We start from the raw sequence: 19,840 nt of genomic DNA, 5'->3' as shown, positions 1-19,840 counted from the left end.
GGATCTAAAACTCAATTTTAACCTTTTGGTCCCAGATGACGAGATGTCTTTTTAATGAGCCTAGGTGAGCACAACACAATTAGCATCACTACAGTCAAAAATCAAACTGCACGCACACTGACTCGCCTGTACTCGGCTCCTGGCACTGCTCGAATATTGAAGCGTCCGGCGAAACACAGATGATTGATGCACTTCACATCGGGATCCGTCTCTGTGAGTCTGCCGAGTCTTGTATGACCTGAAGATTATCTTTTCTTAATCCAAATGCATTTTTCAAACTTACCTGCATGCATGAGCATGAATATTACATAATTGACTGACTTGATTACCTTCAAGGATTTTTCAGTAATTATTGTCACTTTGACAGTGTTATAGTGAAAAAATAAAATGTGTTAAATGAAAATTCTTTGTAATTCATGATAGCTACCTTTGAAAAAGGGCAGCACGGGTGGCGCTGAGTTTGCTCCCCAGGTCCTCCCTGCATGGAGTTTGCATGTTCTCCCTGTGTCTGCGTGGGATTCCTTCCACAGTCCCAAAGACAAGCAGGTTAGGTGCTTTGGCGATCCTAATTTGTCCATAGTGTGTGTGCGTGTGTGTGCGCGTGCCCTGCGTGGGCTGGCACCCTGCCCGGGGTTTGTTTCCTGTGTTGGCTGGACCCCCGTGACCTTGTAGTAAGGATATAGCGGGTTGGATGATGGATGGATAACTTTGAAAAATCTGGCAGAGAATAAACAAGCAGCATGTTAATCATGTGTGTATTGTCTGTGGACACGCAAAGGAGCGTCTGCTTTCTATTAGAGGGTCATGGAGTGACAAAGCCTACCCAGGATATGGAGAGGACATACAGACCATCCATCCATCTATCATATAGTGCCTTTCATATCTATCTATCCATCTAATTATATAGTACCTTTCATATCTATCTATCTATCCATCTAATTATATAGTACCTTTCATATCTATCTATCTATCCATTGTGACACACTTAGGGGACACTTTCAGAGCTCTGCCAAGGCAAACAATTGCACCTTGGGATGAGGGTAGGCCCTGTTACTAACAACCTCTTCATTCATATCTGCAGCTCCAAAGGGCAGGTTTTAGATGACCACGCCCCAAGAATGACTTAAGCCCCGCCCCTTCAGAGACACTTCCTATATATTTAGTCCTCTGGCTGAAGATGAGCACTCATTCAGAGACCCGGCTTGGAAAGAGATGAAAGTCTGTGAGCTATAATTGAGTATCCAAGAATGGAAAATGCCATAACCTCTGTTAATTATATTCTGTTTTTTATTTCAATTAAAGGGGGATTGCTGTTGACACTATCTATCTATCAGTGCCATTTTCTATCTACTGTACCCATCAATCTATTAAAGAGTGTCATTATGTATCTATCTACCTGTCATACAGCGTCTTTCTCTTTCTCTTGACTCTCTGTTATATATAGTGCATTTCCATCTAAGTAAGAGTGCCTTTTATATACAAATATATCACAGTCTCTTTATCATATAGTGCTTTTCTCAATCTATCTCTCTATTAAATAGTGCCTTACAGTATATGGTGTTGAGGAGGAAGAAGATGACTATATCTATCTATCTATTGATTATATAGTTCCTTTCATATCTATCAATTATATGGTGCTTTTTATATCTGTCTATTGATTATATAGTGCCTTTTATATCTATCTAATTTTTCCTGTCGACTATACTAAAATGAATATCTATTGCTCTATCTATTGATTATATAGTGCCTTTCATATCTATCTATTGATTATATAGTGCCTTTTATATCTATTGATTATATAGTGCCTTTTATATCTATCTAATTTTATTCTGCCGACTATACTAAAATGAATATCTATCGCTCTATTGATTATATGGTGCCTTTCATATCTATCTCTCTATTGATTATATAGTGCCTTTTATATCTAATTTTATCCTGCCAAACTATACTAAAATGAATATCTATCATTCTATTGATTATATAGTGCCTTTCATATCTATCTATTAAATATATAGTGCCTTTTATATCTAATTTTATCCTGCCGACTATACTAAAATGAATATCTATCGCTCTATTGATTATATAGTGCCTTTCATATCCTATCGATTATTTAGTGCCTTTTATATCTATTGATTATATAGTGCCTTTTATATCTAATTTATCCTGCCGACTATACTAAAATGAATATCTATCATTCTATTGATTATATAGTGCCTTTCATATCTATCTATCTATTAATTATATAGTGCCTTTTATATCTATTGATTATATAGTGCCTTTTATATCTAATTTTATCCTGCCGACTATACTAAAATGAATATCTATCTATCGCTCTATTGATTATATAGTGCCTTTCATATCTATCTATCGATTATATAGTGCCTTTTATATCTATCTATCTATGGTTTCTGAATTGGCACCCAAACCTGGTAGGACAGACCCCAGCCCACCTCTGACCCATAACTGGATTAAATCAGTTTCATAATGATTTTAAATGTGACCATTTTAGATTTTTATCCCTCACCATGATACATAATGAGGTTTTCCATCTTAAATATATCATTTAAAAAAGGCGGGTAACAGACGGTATAAAAAAGCAAAAGTACAAAATGAAGGAGGCATTTCTCTTACCTTTTCCAGCCCAAGTTGGTTTCCAGGGCGTCTCCTACATTTTGCGAGTTGCCATGGATACGTGAGAAGAACACTGAGTGACCAGCAGCTTCGAAGTTCTAAAGTCAGCCATTGAGATTATTACTGTGCATTAATTAACTAATTGCACTCCACATGTCTGAGTCACTGGACAAGTGACAGTGAGATTTGGGGCCTATTAGATATGCAAATGGAGGAATCCATGCCAGGAACTTTAAAGAAATATGTTTTTATCAGTCTTTCTACAATGAAGTCATCTTCATTAGCCAGAAAAGTGAAGGACGTGGTCTCCAAAGTTTATAGAATATGGTCAAAGGTGACAATAAAAATTTTAAATAAATTAACCATACAAGAAGAAATTTTCAAATTTCTAAAGCAAAATTATTCATTTTATTAACTGTTTTACATTTACAAGAAAATAAATGACCCATGATAACCCCATACAAGCATGGACTTGGCAGGGTAACAGGAGTTGTGTGCCCCCGCAGTCTTCAGATTTCACTGAATGGACCAGACAAGGAAAGACTCAAAATTTGGGTCAAACTGACAAGAAAAGAGCATCAATGAACAAGGAGTATAGCGGGAGTCCACCGTGGACTGATGTATATGAGGTGCCCCACACGTGCGCATGGGAGGCAGCTGAAGGGCTCACAAAGGGATAATTCCATGCCAGACCAGGGGGTGGCAGGGTGCACTAATCCTCCCTCTTTTTCATTCGCAGACCAACCGTGGGAAATTTCGCCTGGGCTCGATGACATCACTTCCCCTGCTCGGCTTTAAAACCGCCATCTTGGACTGCCATGGTGGTTCTGTTGTTGGACTGAAGTCTGTTGAGACCTGTTCTATGGAGCCAATCTTTCCATTTTGGCAGCCTAATTCAAATATATGGGCAAGACAACATGTGGACTTTATCAAATATAACTGGGGAATATAACTTAACAAATCGTCTCGAACGGGACATGTGGACCTCAAAGCGGGGCCCCCTTAGGCACGGGGCCTGGAGTGGTCGCCGCACTTTGCACCCTCAAATGCCGCTCTTGCGGCTGCCCCCCCCCCAACCTTTTTCCTGTGTCTGACCGATCATTGCACAGAGGCAACTGCTACTTTGAAACGTCCTGCATGATAAGACATCCTAAAGGAGGGGACCTGACTGATAAGCAGAAACCCAACAACACCTGATTCACCAGGGGTTAGGGTTAGGGTTAGGGCATGTGTCCTTTATTCTAAGTCGAACTTGCCCCGAGTTATCTTCTGAATTTCATGAAGTTCTGTAAACTTGTGTTCGAGTTTGAGTGAGGACATACAGACAGCCAAGCACTCAGCTCTATGCATGTCCAGGCTTTGCCCAGACGTTATTTCAAAAGAATGCTGGGAGACGTGTGACATAATGTGGCCTGTTAGGCTACGGTATGAGGTGGCACCTGACCGATTATAAAAAGTCCCACCGGCATGAGGTTGGAGAAACAGCCTGCGGAGCTTAGACACGGGATTGTGTTGAGGCACAGATCTGAGAAAGGCCACTAAACGTGTTGAGTACCGTTGAAGAGCCTCCATACGACGTCCGTTCTCGAGTTCTTGAGAAGCTGAGCTGAAAGACGTGTTCCAAGATACAAGATTTCTACATGAATCGATGTGTTTTTTTTTTTTTCTCGCTGCCATATTCTGGCCAGCTAATAATAATGAGATCCCATCTCAATGCGCAGCTAAATTCTGAGCACAGCTGACCCGATCTGACAAGCTAATAACTACCACCGGCCGGGGCCGGCTGGATGCGAGTGCGATCAATGGCTGCCACAGACCACAGATAAGATGATTACTACAACATGCATAGAAGTGAATCCTGCTGTTTAACTGCTGTGCCTTTGACAGGCCAGACGGCAGAAATGTTTGCGTCTTCGTCTGCGCATTTTCTTTGTCAGTTCAGCCGGTTTAAGGATGTGGACGCTCATTGCTATCCCAGCAGTCAAGCGTCACAAATTAATGACACGATCAATGGATCTCCACCTTTATAGTATCTTTGGTAGCACACACAGGGTTATTCTTAGTAGTTTAGTGTGTGGTCAGTCGGTACACTGCCATGCGCGCACACACATATCCACCATAGGGGGACTTGGGTAAGGGAACACCAGTTGTCTCCAAAGTGTGGGAGTCCCTAGAAAGCCACATCTGAACACATATGAAGTGTCATCCCAGGGCAGAACCATGAAGAACCCACCAGGGCCTGAGCATCCCACCCTAACAGAATCCACTAGGAATCCCTCACTGCACCAGAGGCCTGAGCATCATTTGAGAGACTGGAGCTCAGTTGAAAGTGGACCTCATAACATGACAGCGACCCAAGGGATGGCTAAAGAAGGTTCTGGAATGGCTGTGTGGGGGTGTTTGAAACAGGCTGAGTACTTAAGACTCCCCTCAAACATCAGAGTTCAGCAATGAGGAGTCAAAGGCCAGACAGCTGCAGGAGATGTCGACTCTTTGGGGGCAACGCCAGCTTTTAGAGCCAAGGGGGCATTTACTTCATTCCACCGGCAAAAAGATGGAGGTGTTCATTTTTTGTCGGATAAACGATTGCAAAGTCCAATGTTCGCTGCTCTCTTCTCAATGATGTCGCCTTTATCTAAATCTAATCTTCAACCTGAGCCTGGGACAGGGGAGAGTCCCGAGGCTTTGGAAAACATCTTGTATCACCCCAGTCCCAAAGGTATCACATCCTAGTGAGCTGAATGACTTTCGGCCTGTTGCTCTGACATCACATGTGATGAAGACCATGGAGAGGCGGCTGCTGCTTCACCACCTTAGGCCACAGGTTCAACACGCCCTCGATCCTCTGCAGTTTGAATATCAGGAGAAGGTGGAAGCGGAGGATGCCATCATCTATATGCTACACCGATCCCTCTCTCACTTGGACAGAGGCAGTGGAGCTGTAAGAATTAGGTTTCTAGACTTCTCTAGCGCCTTCAACACCATCCAACCTCTGCTCCTTAGGGACAATCTGACAGAGATGGGATTAGATTCATACCTAGTGGCATGGATCATGGACTATCTTAAAGACAGACCTCAGTATGTGCGTCTTGGGAACTGCACGTCTGACATTGTGGTCAACAACACAGGAGTGCCACAGGGGACTGTACTTTCCACGGTCCTGTTCAGCCTATATACATCGGACTTCCAATACAACTCGGAGTCCTGCCATGTGCAAAAGTTCGCTGATGACACTGCTATCGTGGACTGCATCAGAAGTGGGCAGGAGGAGGAGTATAGGGACCTAATCAATGTTAAATGGTGCGACTCAAACCACCTACAACTGAACACCAGCAAAACCAAGGAGCTGGTGGTGGATTTTAGGAGGCCCAGACCCCTCATGGACCCCGTGATCATCAAAGGTGACTGTGTGTTGATGGTGCAGACCTATAAATATCTGGGAGTGTAGCTGGATGATAAATTAGACTGGACTGCCAATACTGATGCGCTGTGCAAGAAAGGACAGAGCCGACTATACTTCCTTAGAAGGCTGGCGTCCTTCAACATCTGCAATAAGATGCTGCAGATGTTCTATCAGACAGTTGTGGTGAGCGCCCTCTTCTACGCAGTGGTGTGCTAGGGAGGCAGCATTAAGAGGAAAGACGCCTCACGCCTGGACAAACTGGTGAGGAAGGCAAGCTCTATTGTAGGCATGGAGCTGGACAGTTTAACATCTGTGGCAGAGCGAAGGGCGCTCAGCAGGCTCCTATCAATTATGGAGAATCCACTGCATCCACTAAATAGTATCATCTCCAGACAGAAGAGCAGCTTCAGCGACAGACTGCTGTCACTGTCCTGCTCCACTGACAGATTGAGGAGATCGTTCCTCCCCGAAACTATGTGACTCTTCAATTCCACCCGGGGGGGTAAACGTTAACATTTAACATTATACATAGTTATTGTCTGTTTTTCACCTGCATTATTATCAATCTTTCATTTAATATTATTTATTGTATCAGTATGCTGCTGCTGGAGAATGTGAATTTCCCATTGGGATTAATAAAGTATCTATCTATCTATCTATCTATCTATCTATCTATAGGTCCTACCTAAATGAAGATCAACTCTTGACTGGTGTGAAAACTGTGGGACCACTCGGAATTCTTCTTTACTTGCATTTGCAGAAATGATATCTGGTAAGTGAGGGTCAGGGTCCCACTGAGGACCCCCAAGAGCTTTCAATTTTAATCATTGGTCACCCCTTTAAAAGTTGCTGTGTCGTCATCGGGTGGAGTGGAGGCCTTGAGTTCTTTCTGAGAGCTCCATATGTGAAGCCGCGGAGGGCTTGTCTGGACCAGGGAAGTAAAAAGAGAGAAGTTTACAGTCTGGAGCTAATGTCACCGCTGGAGACTACGGTTGGGTAGCGAGATCATAAAAGAGGCTCCCCGCAGACAGATATGAAAGCAAAGAGCCGTCAATGGAGGATCCGAATGCCTGTAGGCCTCAGAAAAGCGTACTGAGAAATCAAACGCCCTTTATTATCCAATATGTGGCACCATGTATGACGAGCCCCTTGTGACAATAAAAAGCATTAGAACTTGATTAGGTTGCCCGTCCGTGACTCTTGGCCAATCAAGTCAAGCCCGCATCACCGCTCAATAAATATTTCAACGTGCTGGCAATTTCACATGTGTACATTAACTTGTTTTTCGCTTCTCTTACTATAAAAGCTTAACTGTCCATTTTCCGTGCCACTCCATATATCACTGATACGAGTGTAGCCGACACGCAGCTCATCTGGCAGGCTGTGGAACTCAGTAAGGTGGACAAAATGAAAGAAGGTGGTCTTTCAGCTGTAGGAGGAGAACAGGCTGGGAAGGAAGTTAGTTTCTTACCTGGACGGGAGGCCAAAAATGGAAGGACAGATGAGTTGGCCTGCTGGATAAGGAAATAACTTGCTGCCCTGCCGCAACTAATAGGTGGCTTGGACCACTTGGGAAATTGGGAGCAGTTCCATCTCCAGTACAGCAGGTGGCAGTGGTCCTCATGTGGTAGCCCAGTAGGGACACCCACAGGGGACCTTGGGAGTTGGAGTCTGGAAGTTACAACCCTGTCAGGTACTGTGCCAGTAGAGGGTGTTGCCAGGGAGGACCTCCCTACTTTTTATATGGACCAGAAGTGTTCCCAGGAAGACACGGGGTGGCACCGGAAGCATTCTTGGGTCCGGCTTAAAAAGAAGCCCACCACTCTCACATCGGGGAGACGGAGCCGGGAGGCAGCGGGCAAAACTCAAAGGAGGAGTAGAAGGAGAGACCCGTGTTTGGTTAACTGTGGGCATAATAAATAAAATTGGGTGTCGAGTGCTGTTGTGGCAGTGGTTTGGGTTCATGGGCGCCCCAGTGTGGTCCCAGAGCTAAGGAATCCTCCTCCTCCCAGCCTGATAGCAAATGCCAATCACACAAATTCATTTGTTTTTTTCCAGATCTCTTATGGGGTCCTCTTGTGGTAGACCACCTGGATCCACTGCAGTTTGCCAACCTGACAGAGATTGGAGTGGAGGACACAACTATCTACCGGAGTCAAAAAGCGAGTCAGGGTCGGAAACGGAAGCTTTACAAACACACTGGGAACGTCATCTGAAAATCAGAAGTCAGAACCAATAGGAAGAGATCAGAAACCAACACCAAAGAAGTGATTAAAAACTCAAAGTCAAGGCGGCAAGAATTCATTAACCTGGAAAATAAAGGAAAACAGCCTTTCACACAGCGATTCACGGCATATCTGTAAAACTCGGATAAAACACTCGAGTCAACCTTTAACCCCTTGACCTGATGAGGTCAGAGTCACGACCTCTGTGAACACGCCCCCAGCAACCGTAGAACACATCACGGCAACGGGATTCACAAAATGGCGGCTACCTAAATGGCATCGCGATAAAATGTTAATAAATGACAAACTTTATTAATCTGCAAAAAAAAAAAAAAAAAATACACAAACGTACGTCAGGTTTGTAATTTCAAAAATGTGTGTCAAAAGCCTCTGGTCACAAAATAATTAGCTAAAAAACTCTGCTAGAAGTTACACAATTCAGTTTGTAAGACAAATCAGAGATCGAGAGAAGCAAACTAACGTAAAACACGGGCATGAACTTGAAAACAGCACTCAACGATACAAAAATAATTCACAGCCGACATGGGCCAGGGGGACCTCAGCTAAGAAATGGGGGGGGGCAAGGAGTTATGGAAACGCTGGATTAATAAAGTATCTATCTATCTTAACTACAAGATTTTCATTGATGCAGATAATTATAAAACGTACAGAGTCTGATATCTTCAACCACTCACTTTGGAATAGCTGTAATTAAAGCCAAAGACAAACATTTTTTTATGTTATTTTACAATTCCAAGATAGTTTTTGAGGATTTCAGTTGCCTATCAAGTAATTTACCAACACTAAAGGAAATATTCGAATGACGAATGCATTTGAAATCTTCATAAACTGTAACAAACATTCAAATCACAGAGCAAGAACTAAAATGTGTCTCGTCCAACTGAAAGGCATTTCTTCAAATTTAAAAGGTCACTTTAAAACATCTGGAAAAGCCGTAATACAAAAGAGCAAATCAAATGAAAGCAGTTGACCACGTACCCACACACCTTGGGAGAGGTGCGCTCCACATCCGGCGACCACCTCCGAGGCAAATGATCTCCGACGCTCCCTCCAGACGGTAGCCCAGGTTGCAGGAAAACGTTAAGGAGTCTCCAATGCCAAAGCTGAAGCCCAGACGCTTGCCAAACTTAGGTGTGCCCGGGTCCTCGCAGGGCTCTAAGTTATACTCTGGTGATGCAAAAAGAAACACAAAAGATGGGAAAATCAGACGAGCCGGAGAGCAGTGAGAGGAGCGTGGAATTCAGGAATTTATTCACTGAGCCTGCATATTTATTTATTTATTAAGATAGATAGATAGATAGATAGATATAGTATAATGTAGAAAAGACTATACTTAAAGTTGATGATTTGCATACAGTATATTCAAAGAGAATCATAAGTATGTAGGAAAATAAGCATTATATCCTAATGCATGCTAATATAGTAAGGGTTAAACTATAAAAAGCCCTCGCCTGCATAATTTATTCTTTTCCTCTTTGAAGCCATAAACCACCAATATCTTGCTGCTAAGCTTAAAAACTTCAAGGACACTTTGTACTTCTAGAGGGCTAAATGGGCCATTGTTTAAGAAATGCAATCATTATGGCTTTGGCCATGAGAGAAAATATATGCAACTCATCAACTTTAAGAACATCTATCTTTTCTATGATAGATAGATAGATAGATAGATAGATAGATAGATAGATAGATAGATAGATAGATAGATAGATAGATAGATAGATAGATAGATAGATAGATAGATAGATAGATAGATAGATAGATAGATAGATAGATATTTTAGCGTAGATGGTAGGATTAGATAGACAGATAGATAGAATTTGGTATAGTAGGCAGGATTAGTTCCAGCCCCAATGAGGTGTTATACGTATGTATTGTTGTTAGTATAAGAGATCCCCAGTCTTGTTTCTTGTCACACTTCTGTCACAGAGAGGATGTGCAGCATTTTTCATAAATACACTCAGTTTTTGTCTTCATTCTCCTCTCCCTCTTCTGTCTTCACAGGGTCCAGAAAACATTGCAAAACTGAGCCTGTCCTTAGAGACTGGGGATGATTACAGGGCACAGAATGACCAGGCTGTGGTGGGAAATCTAGCCAGAATATTGGGACACATCCCATACTCTTTACTGAAGATGCCCAAGGAACATTAATGGCCACAGAGTCAAGACCTCAGTTTTACATTGCATCCAAAAGGCGGTGCCATTCGTATAGCACAGTGTGCCCTTGTCACAGCAATGGGGCATTGGGATCCACATTCAGATCACAGGGTCAGCGCCCCCTGCTGGTCTCACCAACACCTCTTCCAGCAGCAACCCAACCTATTTGCTGGTTGATCTCCCATCCAAGTGCTGGCCGGGCCTGACCAGGCTTAGCTTCAGGTGGATGACCTTTTCTGAAGAGCATGTGGTGTGACTGCTGGTATTTATTAGTTAAAACAGATTGTGTTTGTTCGTTAATAATAATAATATTTTATTTATAGAGTGTCTTTCCTATTGTATCTTTTATGAAGATCAGGTCATATTTAAAGACACATTTACACATAAATACAGCTGTTTCCAAAGGGTTCACATCAGTGGTGGCTGGGTTATACCAACACCCCACTTAAAATAAAAATTAAAAAAATATCTATATATATATACTGTATGTGTGTATATATATATATATATATATATATATATATATATATATATATATAGTATATACAGTATATACACACATACTGTATCTATATCTCTCTCTCTCATATATATATATATATATATATATATATATATAATAATAATAATAATAATAATAATTCTTTGCATTTCTACAGCGCTTTTCTCACTACTCAAAGCGCTCAGCAATTGCAGGTTGAGGGCCTTCCTTGCTCAAGGGCCCAACAGAGCAGAGTCCCTATTGGCATTTACGGGATTCGAACCGGCAACCTTCTGACTACCAGTGCAGATCCCTAGCCTCAGAGCCACCACTCCACCTATATATAGATAATCCACTGTCTGTATGTCTGTATGTCTGCCTGCTTTTCACAAGAGAACTACTTCACGGATTTAGATCTTTTTTGTCTATAATTTCCTTGAACTTTCTGGTTGATTTTGCGACTTCTCTCATCGCGATCAGCATCATAGTTCTCTTGCGTCACTAATTTATTTGTGCAAATCTATGAGAGACACTGTGGGCTCCTCACTCAGGTGCCAGCCTCCGTTCGAGTCGCTCTTCCTCTCGCCATGTGTTGGAGCGCACCCTCTGCCTCCACTCAGCTAGCCATACCGGTTTGTTCAGCAGACATTGTCATCTAGAGGAGATTGTTATGGAGTGATGTTTGCTGTTTTTGAGAGAGAGATCAGAGTTCCGTGTGTTTTAGAGGGTAGCTGCTCATTGCCAGAGATATCACAGCCACATCCTTTCTTTTTTTAATTTTTTTTTATTGATTTTTCAACTTTGTCCTGTTTCACAAATACATGGGTGGAATTGCAGGGGACAGCTAGTAAGAAATAAATATCCCAACGATGTGAATCAATATACTATTTATTTCTGTGATAAGGGCCACATTATACGGGTGACCTATCACTACTATTGTCTTTTCTTCACAGTTTCCCAATCACAATGCGATTCTCACTTAATCCCACCTGTCAAAGGGTAACACAGAATTCCTAATAGACAACAATGCCTCACCTTTGCCCCACCTGGTGACAAATCCCCAGCCACCATTGGTTCCCAGACTTTTTCTGGCCTCTTCACCTCTACTCCTGTTACACAATAAGTGCTCTGCGTCATGCTGTGTGTGTTCTGTAGGATGTGATCACCATAATAATAAACCCTTCTGCTTAAATACTAATAGTGAAAATATCGACCGAAGAACGAGAGCAAACCAATAGATGAGACACCTAAGGATGATTCCTGTCTGGTAAATACAGTATGTGGCGCTGACATGACTAACATAATGGAAACAACATATTCAAAAGTACACAACATTAGGGGGTCACTGGGCCTGCAATAATAATTTCTAAAGTCGCTTCATCTTCTCCACTTCAGCCCGGCCAGGCAGAGTGCAGTGCGTCTCTTTCTCTCTGCGAACACAAATTGCATTTCTAAAGTGTTCTTGTTTTCATGACAGCCTTGTAATGAAGGCAACTGTTCGGAGTTCTTGGCACACAGTGAACTTTAATTAAAATACACGAGACAGTAAGAATAAAGAGAAGTAAAAATATATTGAACAAATTGAGTTGTCAGATATACCCAACTTGCTACAGACTGTTTGTTATCGAGCTCGTGGAGTGAATTCATGGATCACAGCCCCGGAGACGGATGAATCTGCACGCCTGATTTCTGACCGCGTCGGCTCCTGTAAGAGTTAAAACAAAAAACGATTTCCCCTACGAGTGAGACCCCTAGCTCTGTACGCGTGTCGCTGGCGTTGCTGTCGGGAGGGTCTGACGTGCGCCCGTCAACGAGTGCGTCTGTCCTCACACCTACAGCACATGCAGTGGATCCACAAGGTCTTCAGACCCTTCACGTTCCGCACTCTCTGTTGTGTTGCCGACTTCATTTTACATGGAAACATTTGCCATTTTTGCCCATCAATCTAGTCAATAACCCATCATGACAAAGTGAGGACATGTCTGAAGCCTGCAGCTGATCCCGCAAAGGTGTAAGGTGTAAGAGTGAGCTTGTTTCCCATTGAAATACTGTTTAAGAGGGGCTTTCAGAAGAGCGGCTATGTCCACTTGCGACAGCGTTCTCAATATACATATATATATTAGATGCCCAAGAGGAAGGATGGGTATCCCACCCAGGATGGAGGTGAGTGACAGTTGAGGGTGAGTGCGGGGGTGATAAATTGATACAGGTGGACCCCATTCGGCAAACAGTCAGTCTCCAGAACTCAAACTCCCATGCAGCCCTGCGGATGTCCAAACTGGGTCTCTGTGTGAGGGACACTGCCACCTAGTATAATGGGGGATGAACTGCTTGCTCCCTTTCGTCCTCGCATGCCAGTTCCAGTAGTCTTTGGGCATCCCCATCAGGACGTGAATCATAAGGTTTCCCAGCTGGGTAAAGAATTCACCTCCATGCTGGGCAGGACGCCCATCCGTCCTCTGTGGCATCTACAATACATATAGCGCCCCTCCTACAGTATGTCTTAAGTAATGCCTATTTACTTGTTCTATAGAGCACCTTTCTGTTATTTTTATATTCTTATCAGTTTTACAGTCCCTTTTCTATCTGCAATGTCTTTCTGATCTATTCACCTATCTTGATATTTATAGCGCCTTTCTTATCTATTATATGATACTGCACCTACACACCTACATGTTTATTAACTATGATGCCAATCTGTTGTTTCTATATACAGTGCATCCAGAAAGTATTCACAGCCCATCACTTTTTCCACATTTTGTTATGTCACAGCCTTATTCCAAAATGGATTAAATTCATTTTTTTCCTCAGAATTCTACACACAACACCCCATAATGACAACATGAAAAAAGTTTGAGATTTTTGCAAATTTATTAAAAATAAAAAAACTGAGAAAGCACACGTACATAAGTATTCACAGCCTTTGCCGTGAAGCTCAAAATTGAGCTCAGGTGCCTCCTGTTTCCCCTGATCATCCTTGAGATGTTTCTGCAGCTTCACTGGAGTCCACCTGTGGTAAATTCAGTTGACTGGACCTGATTTGGAAAGGCACACACCTGTCTATAGAAGGTCCCACAGTTGACAGTTCATGTCAGAGCACAAACCAAGCATGAAGTCAAAGGAATTGTCTGTAGACCTCCGAGACAGGATTGTCTCGAGGCACAAATCTGGGGAAGGTTACAGAAAAATTTCTGCTGCTTTGAAGGTCCCAATGAGCACAGTGGCCTCCATCATCCATAAGTGGAAGAAGTTTGAAACCACCAAGACTCTTCCTAGAGCTGACCGGCCATCTAAACTGACCGATCGGGAGAGAAGGGCCTTAGTCAGGGAGGTGACCAATAACCCGATGGTCACTCTGTCAGAGCTCCAGAGGTCCTCTGTGGAGAGAGGAGAACCTCCCAGAAGGACAACCATCTCTGCAGCAATCCACCAATCAGGCCTGTATGGTAGAGTGGCCAGATGGAAGACACTCCTTAGTCAAAGGCACATGGCAGCCCGCCTGGAGTTTGCCAAAAGGCACCTGAAGGACTCTCAGACCATGAGAAAGAAAATGATTGAGCTCTTTGGTGTGAATGCCAGACGTCACGTTTGGAGAAAACCAGGCACCGCTCATCACCAGGCCAATACCATCCCTACAAGGAAGCATGGTGGTGGCAGCATCATGCTGTGGGGATGTTTTTCAGCAGCAGGGACTGGGAGACTAGTCAGGATAAAGGGAAAGATGACTGCAGCAATGTACAGAGACATCCTGGATGAAAACCTGCTCCAGAGCGCTCTTGACCTCAGACTGGGGTGACGGTTCATCTTTCAGTAGGACAACGACCCTAAGCACACAGCCAAGATATCAAAGGAGTGGCTTCAGGACAACTCTGTGAATGTCCTTGAGTGGCCCAGCCAGAGCCCAGACTTGAATCCGATTGAACATCTCTGGAGAGATCTTAAAATGGCTGTGCTCCGACGCTTCCCATCCAACCTGATGGAGCTTGAGAGGTGCGGCAAAGAGGAATGGGCCAAACTGGCCAAGGATAGGTGTGCCAAGCTTGTGGCATCATATTCACAAAGACTTGAGGCTGGAATTGCTGCCAAAGGTGCATCGACAAAGTATTGAGCAAAGGCTGTGAATACTTATGGACATGTGATTTCTCAGTTTTTTTATTTTTAATAAATTTGCAAAAACCTCAAGTAAACTTTTTTCACGTTGTCATAATGGGGTGTTGTGTGTAGAATTCTGAGGAAAAAAATGAATTTAATCCATTTTGGAAAAAGGCTGTAACATAACAAAAGGTGGAAAAAGTGATGTGCTGTGAATACTTTCCGGATGCACTGTACCTATCAGTTACTGTATATAGCGCCTTTTCTACTGATCTGTCGTATCTGACGACCTTTTTCTGTTTCTTGTGGTGCTTTTCTCATCATTATCTCTCTTTCTTTCATACCTATTATTTCTAGTGTAAGAGCCATTTGCTAGTTATTTAAGTTCTATTAAATGTTTGCCTACATATTAGTGCCTAGTCTATGGACGGTCCTTATAGCCTCATCAAACTGAACTGATATATTCTCACTATTTCTTGACTCGGTTAGTGACCTGTAAGGCAAGGAGGGCACACGTACCTTAATGTGCCCAATAGTCTGTAACGCTACTTGCTCTGTTGAGCTTGCAGTGCAGAACGTTTAGAGCGTACAGAAGGTGAAGTAAAGACTCTAAGTTTAGAAACAACTGAAGTTTGACAAGAAAAGTTTAGAGTAGAAACATTTTTTTATCCCATCAATCTAGTCATGCGGTGGGTTGGCGCCCTGCCCGGGGGTTTGTTTCCTGCCTTGCGCCCTGTGTAGGCTGGGATTGGCTCCAGCAGACCCCTGTGACCCTGTAGTTAGGATAAAGCAGGCTGGATAATGGATGGATGGATGGATGGATCAATCTAGTCAATAACCCATCATGACAAAGTGAGGACATGTCTGAAGAAAAGTAAAAATCCAAAACTCAAATCTCGTGTTAGCGGAGGCATTCAGATGCTTTACTGTGGAACTCCAACTTGTACTCAGGTGCTTCCCATTTTGCTTGAATTCTCCTTGAGATGTTTCTAGAACTTGACCGGAGTCCACCGGTGGCACATTGAATTCCCTGAACATCATTTAGAAAGGCACACCTGGACCTGTGTGTAGAAGTTCCCACAATTCACACTGCACATTAGGACATAAAACAAGCCATGAAGTCCACAGAACGATCAAATTGTGGTGAACTAGAGGTTACGGTTAGGGGGATTCATAGCATTTCTAAAGCTCGGAGTGTCTCCGGAAGCCCAGTGGCCTTAATAATTGTGACATGGATGAAGGTTGGAACCTCCAGTACTCTTCACAGAGTTGGCCATCCAGCTAAACCTGGCAAGAAGGGCCTTGATCAGGGAGGTGAACAAGAACCCAAATAGTCCCGCCAACAAGCTTCAGAAGTCCTCTGGTGAGATGGGAGACCCTGTTGGAAGAGCAACCATCTCAGCAGCACTGCATCAACCAGCTGTTTATGGTACAGTACAGTGATAGAAGCAACTCTTGAGTAAAAGGCACATGGCAGCATTTAAAGGACTCTGATAGCCTGAGGGAGAAGATTCTCTGGCCTGATGAGAGAAATTGTGAACGTTTTGGGCAGAACTCCAAGCACCATGTCTGGTGAAGTCGTGGTTACTGCTCATCACCGGCCTAATACCACCCCTACAATGTGGTGGCAGCATCGTGCTATGGGGACAGGGAGACCAGTCAGAACTGAGGGAAGAACGAATGCAGTCAAATCCAGAGAGGTCCTTGAGGAGAACCACACCGCCTCAGACTAGGGCAACGGGTCACCTTTCGGCCCACAGCCACTCTCTTGGATCTGCATAAACACATCGGTACCGCAAGTATGGTACTTAGAGCGATGAGAGAAGTTGCAAAATCAAATGGAAAGCTGAAACAAATTCTAGAAAAAAAAAACAGATCTAAATCCGTGAAATAATTGTCTCATGAAAAGCGGACAGACATGCAGACAGAACGCGCTTGGACCACAAAATTTTTAAAACCGTTTCTTAGCGAACACCAATGGTTTCAAGGGTAGCCTACATTCCAAATTTCAAGTCCTCATGGTTCGGGAGATTTTGCTACGAGTGAGTCAGTGGTGTTTGGCTTTTTATATCTCTAGATTGATTAAGTATTTGTCTGTTCTTGTGTGTGTATTTATTTAATTTATCCATTGTCAATACATCTGCACTTGATATTACATTGCTGTCTTGTAGTGCCTGTTATTTTGTTGTTTTGGGGGGAAATGGACAATCTGTAGGGAGTACGGCTTGTTATAATCTTGAGATGCCTCAGGTTAGCCAAGGCAGTAGTCTTGGTAGTGTAGTTGGGGTCTTCCGTTACAAACCTAATCAATAACCCATCATGACAAAGTGAGTCTGTAACGCTACTTGCTCTGTTGAGCGTACTGAAGGCAAAGTAAAGCCTCTTTAACTTGTAAGTTTAGAGAAGAAACATTTTTTCATCCCATCAATCTAGTCAATAACCCATCATCACAAAGTGAGGACACGTCTGCAGAAAAGTTTGGAAATTTGATTAAAAATCCAAAACTCAAATCTCTCGTTAACGGAGGCATTCAAATGCTTTACTGTGGAACTCCAAATTGTACTTGTGCGTCCCAATTTGCTTGAATTCTCCTTGAGATGTTTCTAGAGCTTGACCGGAGTCCACCGGTGGCACATTGAATTTCCTGGACAGCGTTTAGAAAAGCACACCTGGACCTGTGTGCAGGGCCGGATTTATATGAAAAGAGGCCCTAGGCTATTCCACTTATGAGGCCCTTTCACCTTCCATTTTTAAGTTTGTAAATTACATGAGAGATAATAAAATTTTGCTAACAATTTGAATGTAGGCCCCTCTTGATCTTGAGGCCCTAGGCTGAAGCCTAGTTAGCCTATAGGAAAATCCGGCCCTGCCTGTGTGTAGAAGTTCCCACAATTCACGCTTCACGTTAGGAAATAAAACAAGCCATGAAGTCCACAGAACGATCAAATTGTGGTGAAGTAGAGGTTAGGGTTAGGGGGATTCAATGCATTTCTAAAGCTCGGAGTGTCTCCAGAAGCCCAGAAGAAACATTTTTTCCTCATTTTTATTCTACGGGTGTGTGAAAGGCGCTATATAGCACAAACTGAGGCAGAGGCAGATACTAAAATAAAACACTTTTTTATTTTTCTTCAGCCGTGGGGCACGCCTTCCCTGTGTCCCACAGGCCCAACACAGTCCCAAAAACACTCACAATAACCACAACAATCCTTCTGGCACCACCACTCTTCCTCAGGCTTAGTCCTCCTCCTCCCGACTCTGGCTTTTGAGTGGTGGATGCTGGACCTTTTTATAGCCCACCCGGAAGTGCTCCAGGTGCTTGATCACCTGCAGCTAATTGCACTTCCAGGTGGGGCTGCAGAGATGTCCAGGTGGGTTCCTGCCTCCGTGCAGCACCCCCTGCCGGCCACCCCAGTTCCCCACAGGGTTGTGGAGAACTCCATCTCCCAGGAAAACCTGCTGGAAACTGAGGCGCCATCGTCAGCCAGGGAGGCTGTCACCAAGGGTCCCGGGGGAGGTAGTGCGATGTCCATAGCTGCTCCCCCTGGAACATATACAGAAGGGGCGTCCCGGCTGCCTGTCACAGGTGTAACAACCTTTTTTATTTATTCTTGTGTGGACGGTTTGCTTTGACTTTTCACTAAACCTTCTTAAACAAAGTTTGGGACTGAGAGATTTGTTTAGCACGCGTCTGACCCACGCTTGATCCTGCCTTACACACCGGCAGCTACATCTACATTTTCATGATATAGCACCTGTCCCATCTCTCTATGGGACATATGCTGCCACGGCCTGTCCTAACCCTTGCAGTGCTTGGATGTTGAGAGAGACCCCGATTTGGATGATACGAGCGTGTTAACATGCCGCTCCCCCTAAAAGTGCTACTTGTCAAGACATTTGAGTAAAATCCATAACAGGTTAGCATCAGTATTGGAAACCGCTTGCTAACACAAGTCGGTGCTTGGAAGTTTTTTTCGTTAATTTTCCAAAAGCTGTGACAGATTTGAAAAGACCATTTATCTTAATCTTACGGCTATCATCTTGTGGCTAAAAGAAGTATCGATTATGATAATAAAAGACAAGACGGGAATAGTAAAAACAAACCCTGTAATCTGGTTTGATGAGGGATGTTATATTTAATGTTACAGCATGCCGACAAGCCGCCTTGGCCGGTAACGTCATTGCACTTCTTCTTCATGTATGTGGAAAGATTCTAATGATGTAGCTGCACTATAAAGGCTGTACCTTGACATCCCGAAAGGCGTAATGCGCTGAAAACCTGCTAAAATGACTGTAGAGTATCGGACGGGCGCATCATCAGCTAGCGGCAGATCAATATTTCAGTGACCCAAGAGCATTACAGAACAAGCAGCTTTACCGCCTGACAGCCATCACCGCATTCAAGTACCACTGGCTATGTTTTGCAGAAACGGCTTTCACTGCTCTCGTCTGCTTGTCTGAAACCAACTGTGAAAATATAATCAATCAGCCTTTGGCAACAGCAAGTACAAAAAAATATATAAATAAAAAAATAAATAAAATGGACTAACGTGGCAGCAAGAAATGTGGAGGTGTGAGGATATTTATGAGGAGGCCGACACACAAGTGACAACAGAGAGAGTTGGGTTACATCAAGGAACACCAGCATGTCCGACTCTTTTTCCTCTAATTATGAGGATAGCAGACTGGGCCCCCATGGTGCCTGCTATTTGTGTGATGTTGGCACCACTGAGACAATTGTGCCATGTAAGCAGTCCATTGGATGTGTGCTGTTTGTCACTGCCTGGGCTCCGACACGTTTAACGTTTAGCAGTGTAGGACTGAGAGTGAGGAGAC

The 19,840-nt window shown here is 43.4% G+C and overlaps 1 protein-coding gene across 2 annotated transcripts in view; it reads right to left on the bottom strand.

The window, feature by feature from the left end:
- The window catches only part of csmd3b (CUB and Sushi multiple domains 3b), a 1,253,873-nt gene that overhangs the window by 263,504 nt on the left and 970,529 nt on the right, over positions 1-19,840 (bottom strand). For both annotated transcript variants that reach the window (XM_051936007.1, XM_051936008.1), the window contains exon 21: positions 9,259-9,447. In XM_051936007.1, the coding sequence (XP_051791967.1) occupies positions 9,259-9,447 (189 nt within the window). The remainder of the gene's footprint in view (positions 1-9,258; positions 9,448-19,840) is intronic.

This window comes from Erpetoichthys calabaricus, chromosome 13 (genome assembly GCF_900747795.2).
Source record: "Erpetoichthys calabaricus chromosome 13, fErpCal1.3, whole genome shotgun sequence".
NCBI lineage: Eukaryota > Metazoa > Chordata > Cladistia > Polypteriformes > Polypteridae > Erpetoichthys > Erpetoichthys calabaricus.
Note: the sequence above shows the minus strand (reverse complement) of the source record. Positions and strands in the feature narration are given on the sequence as shown.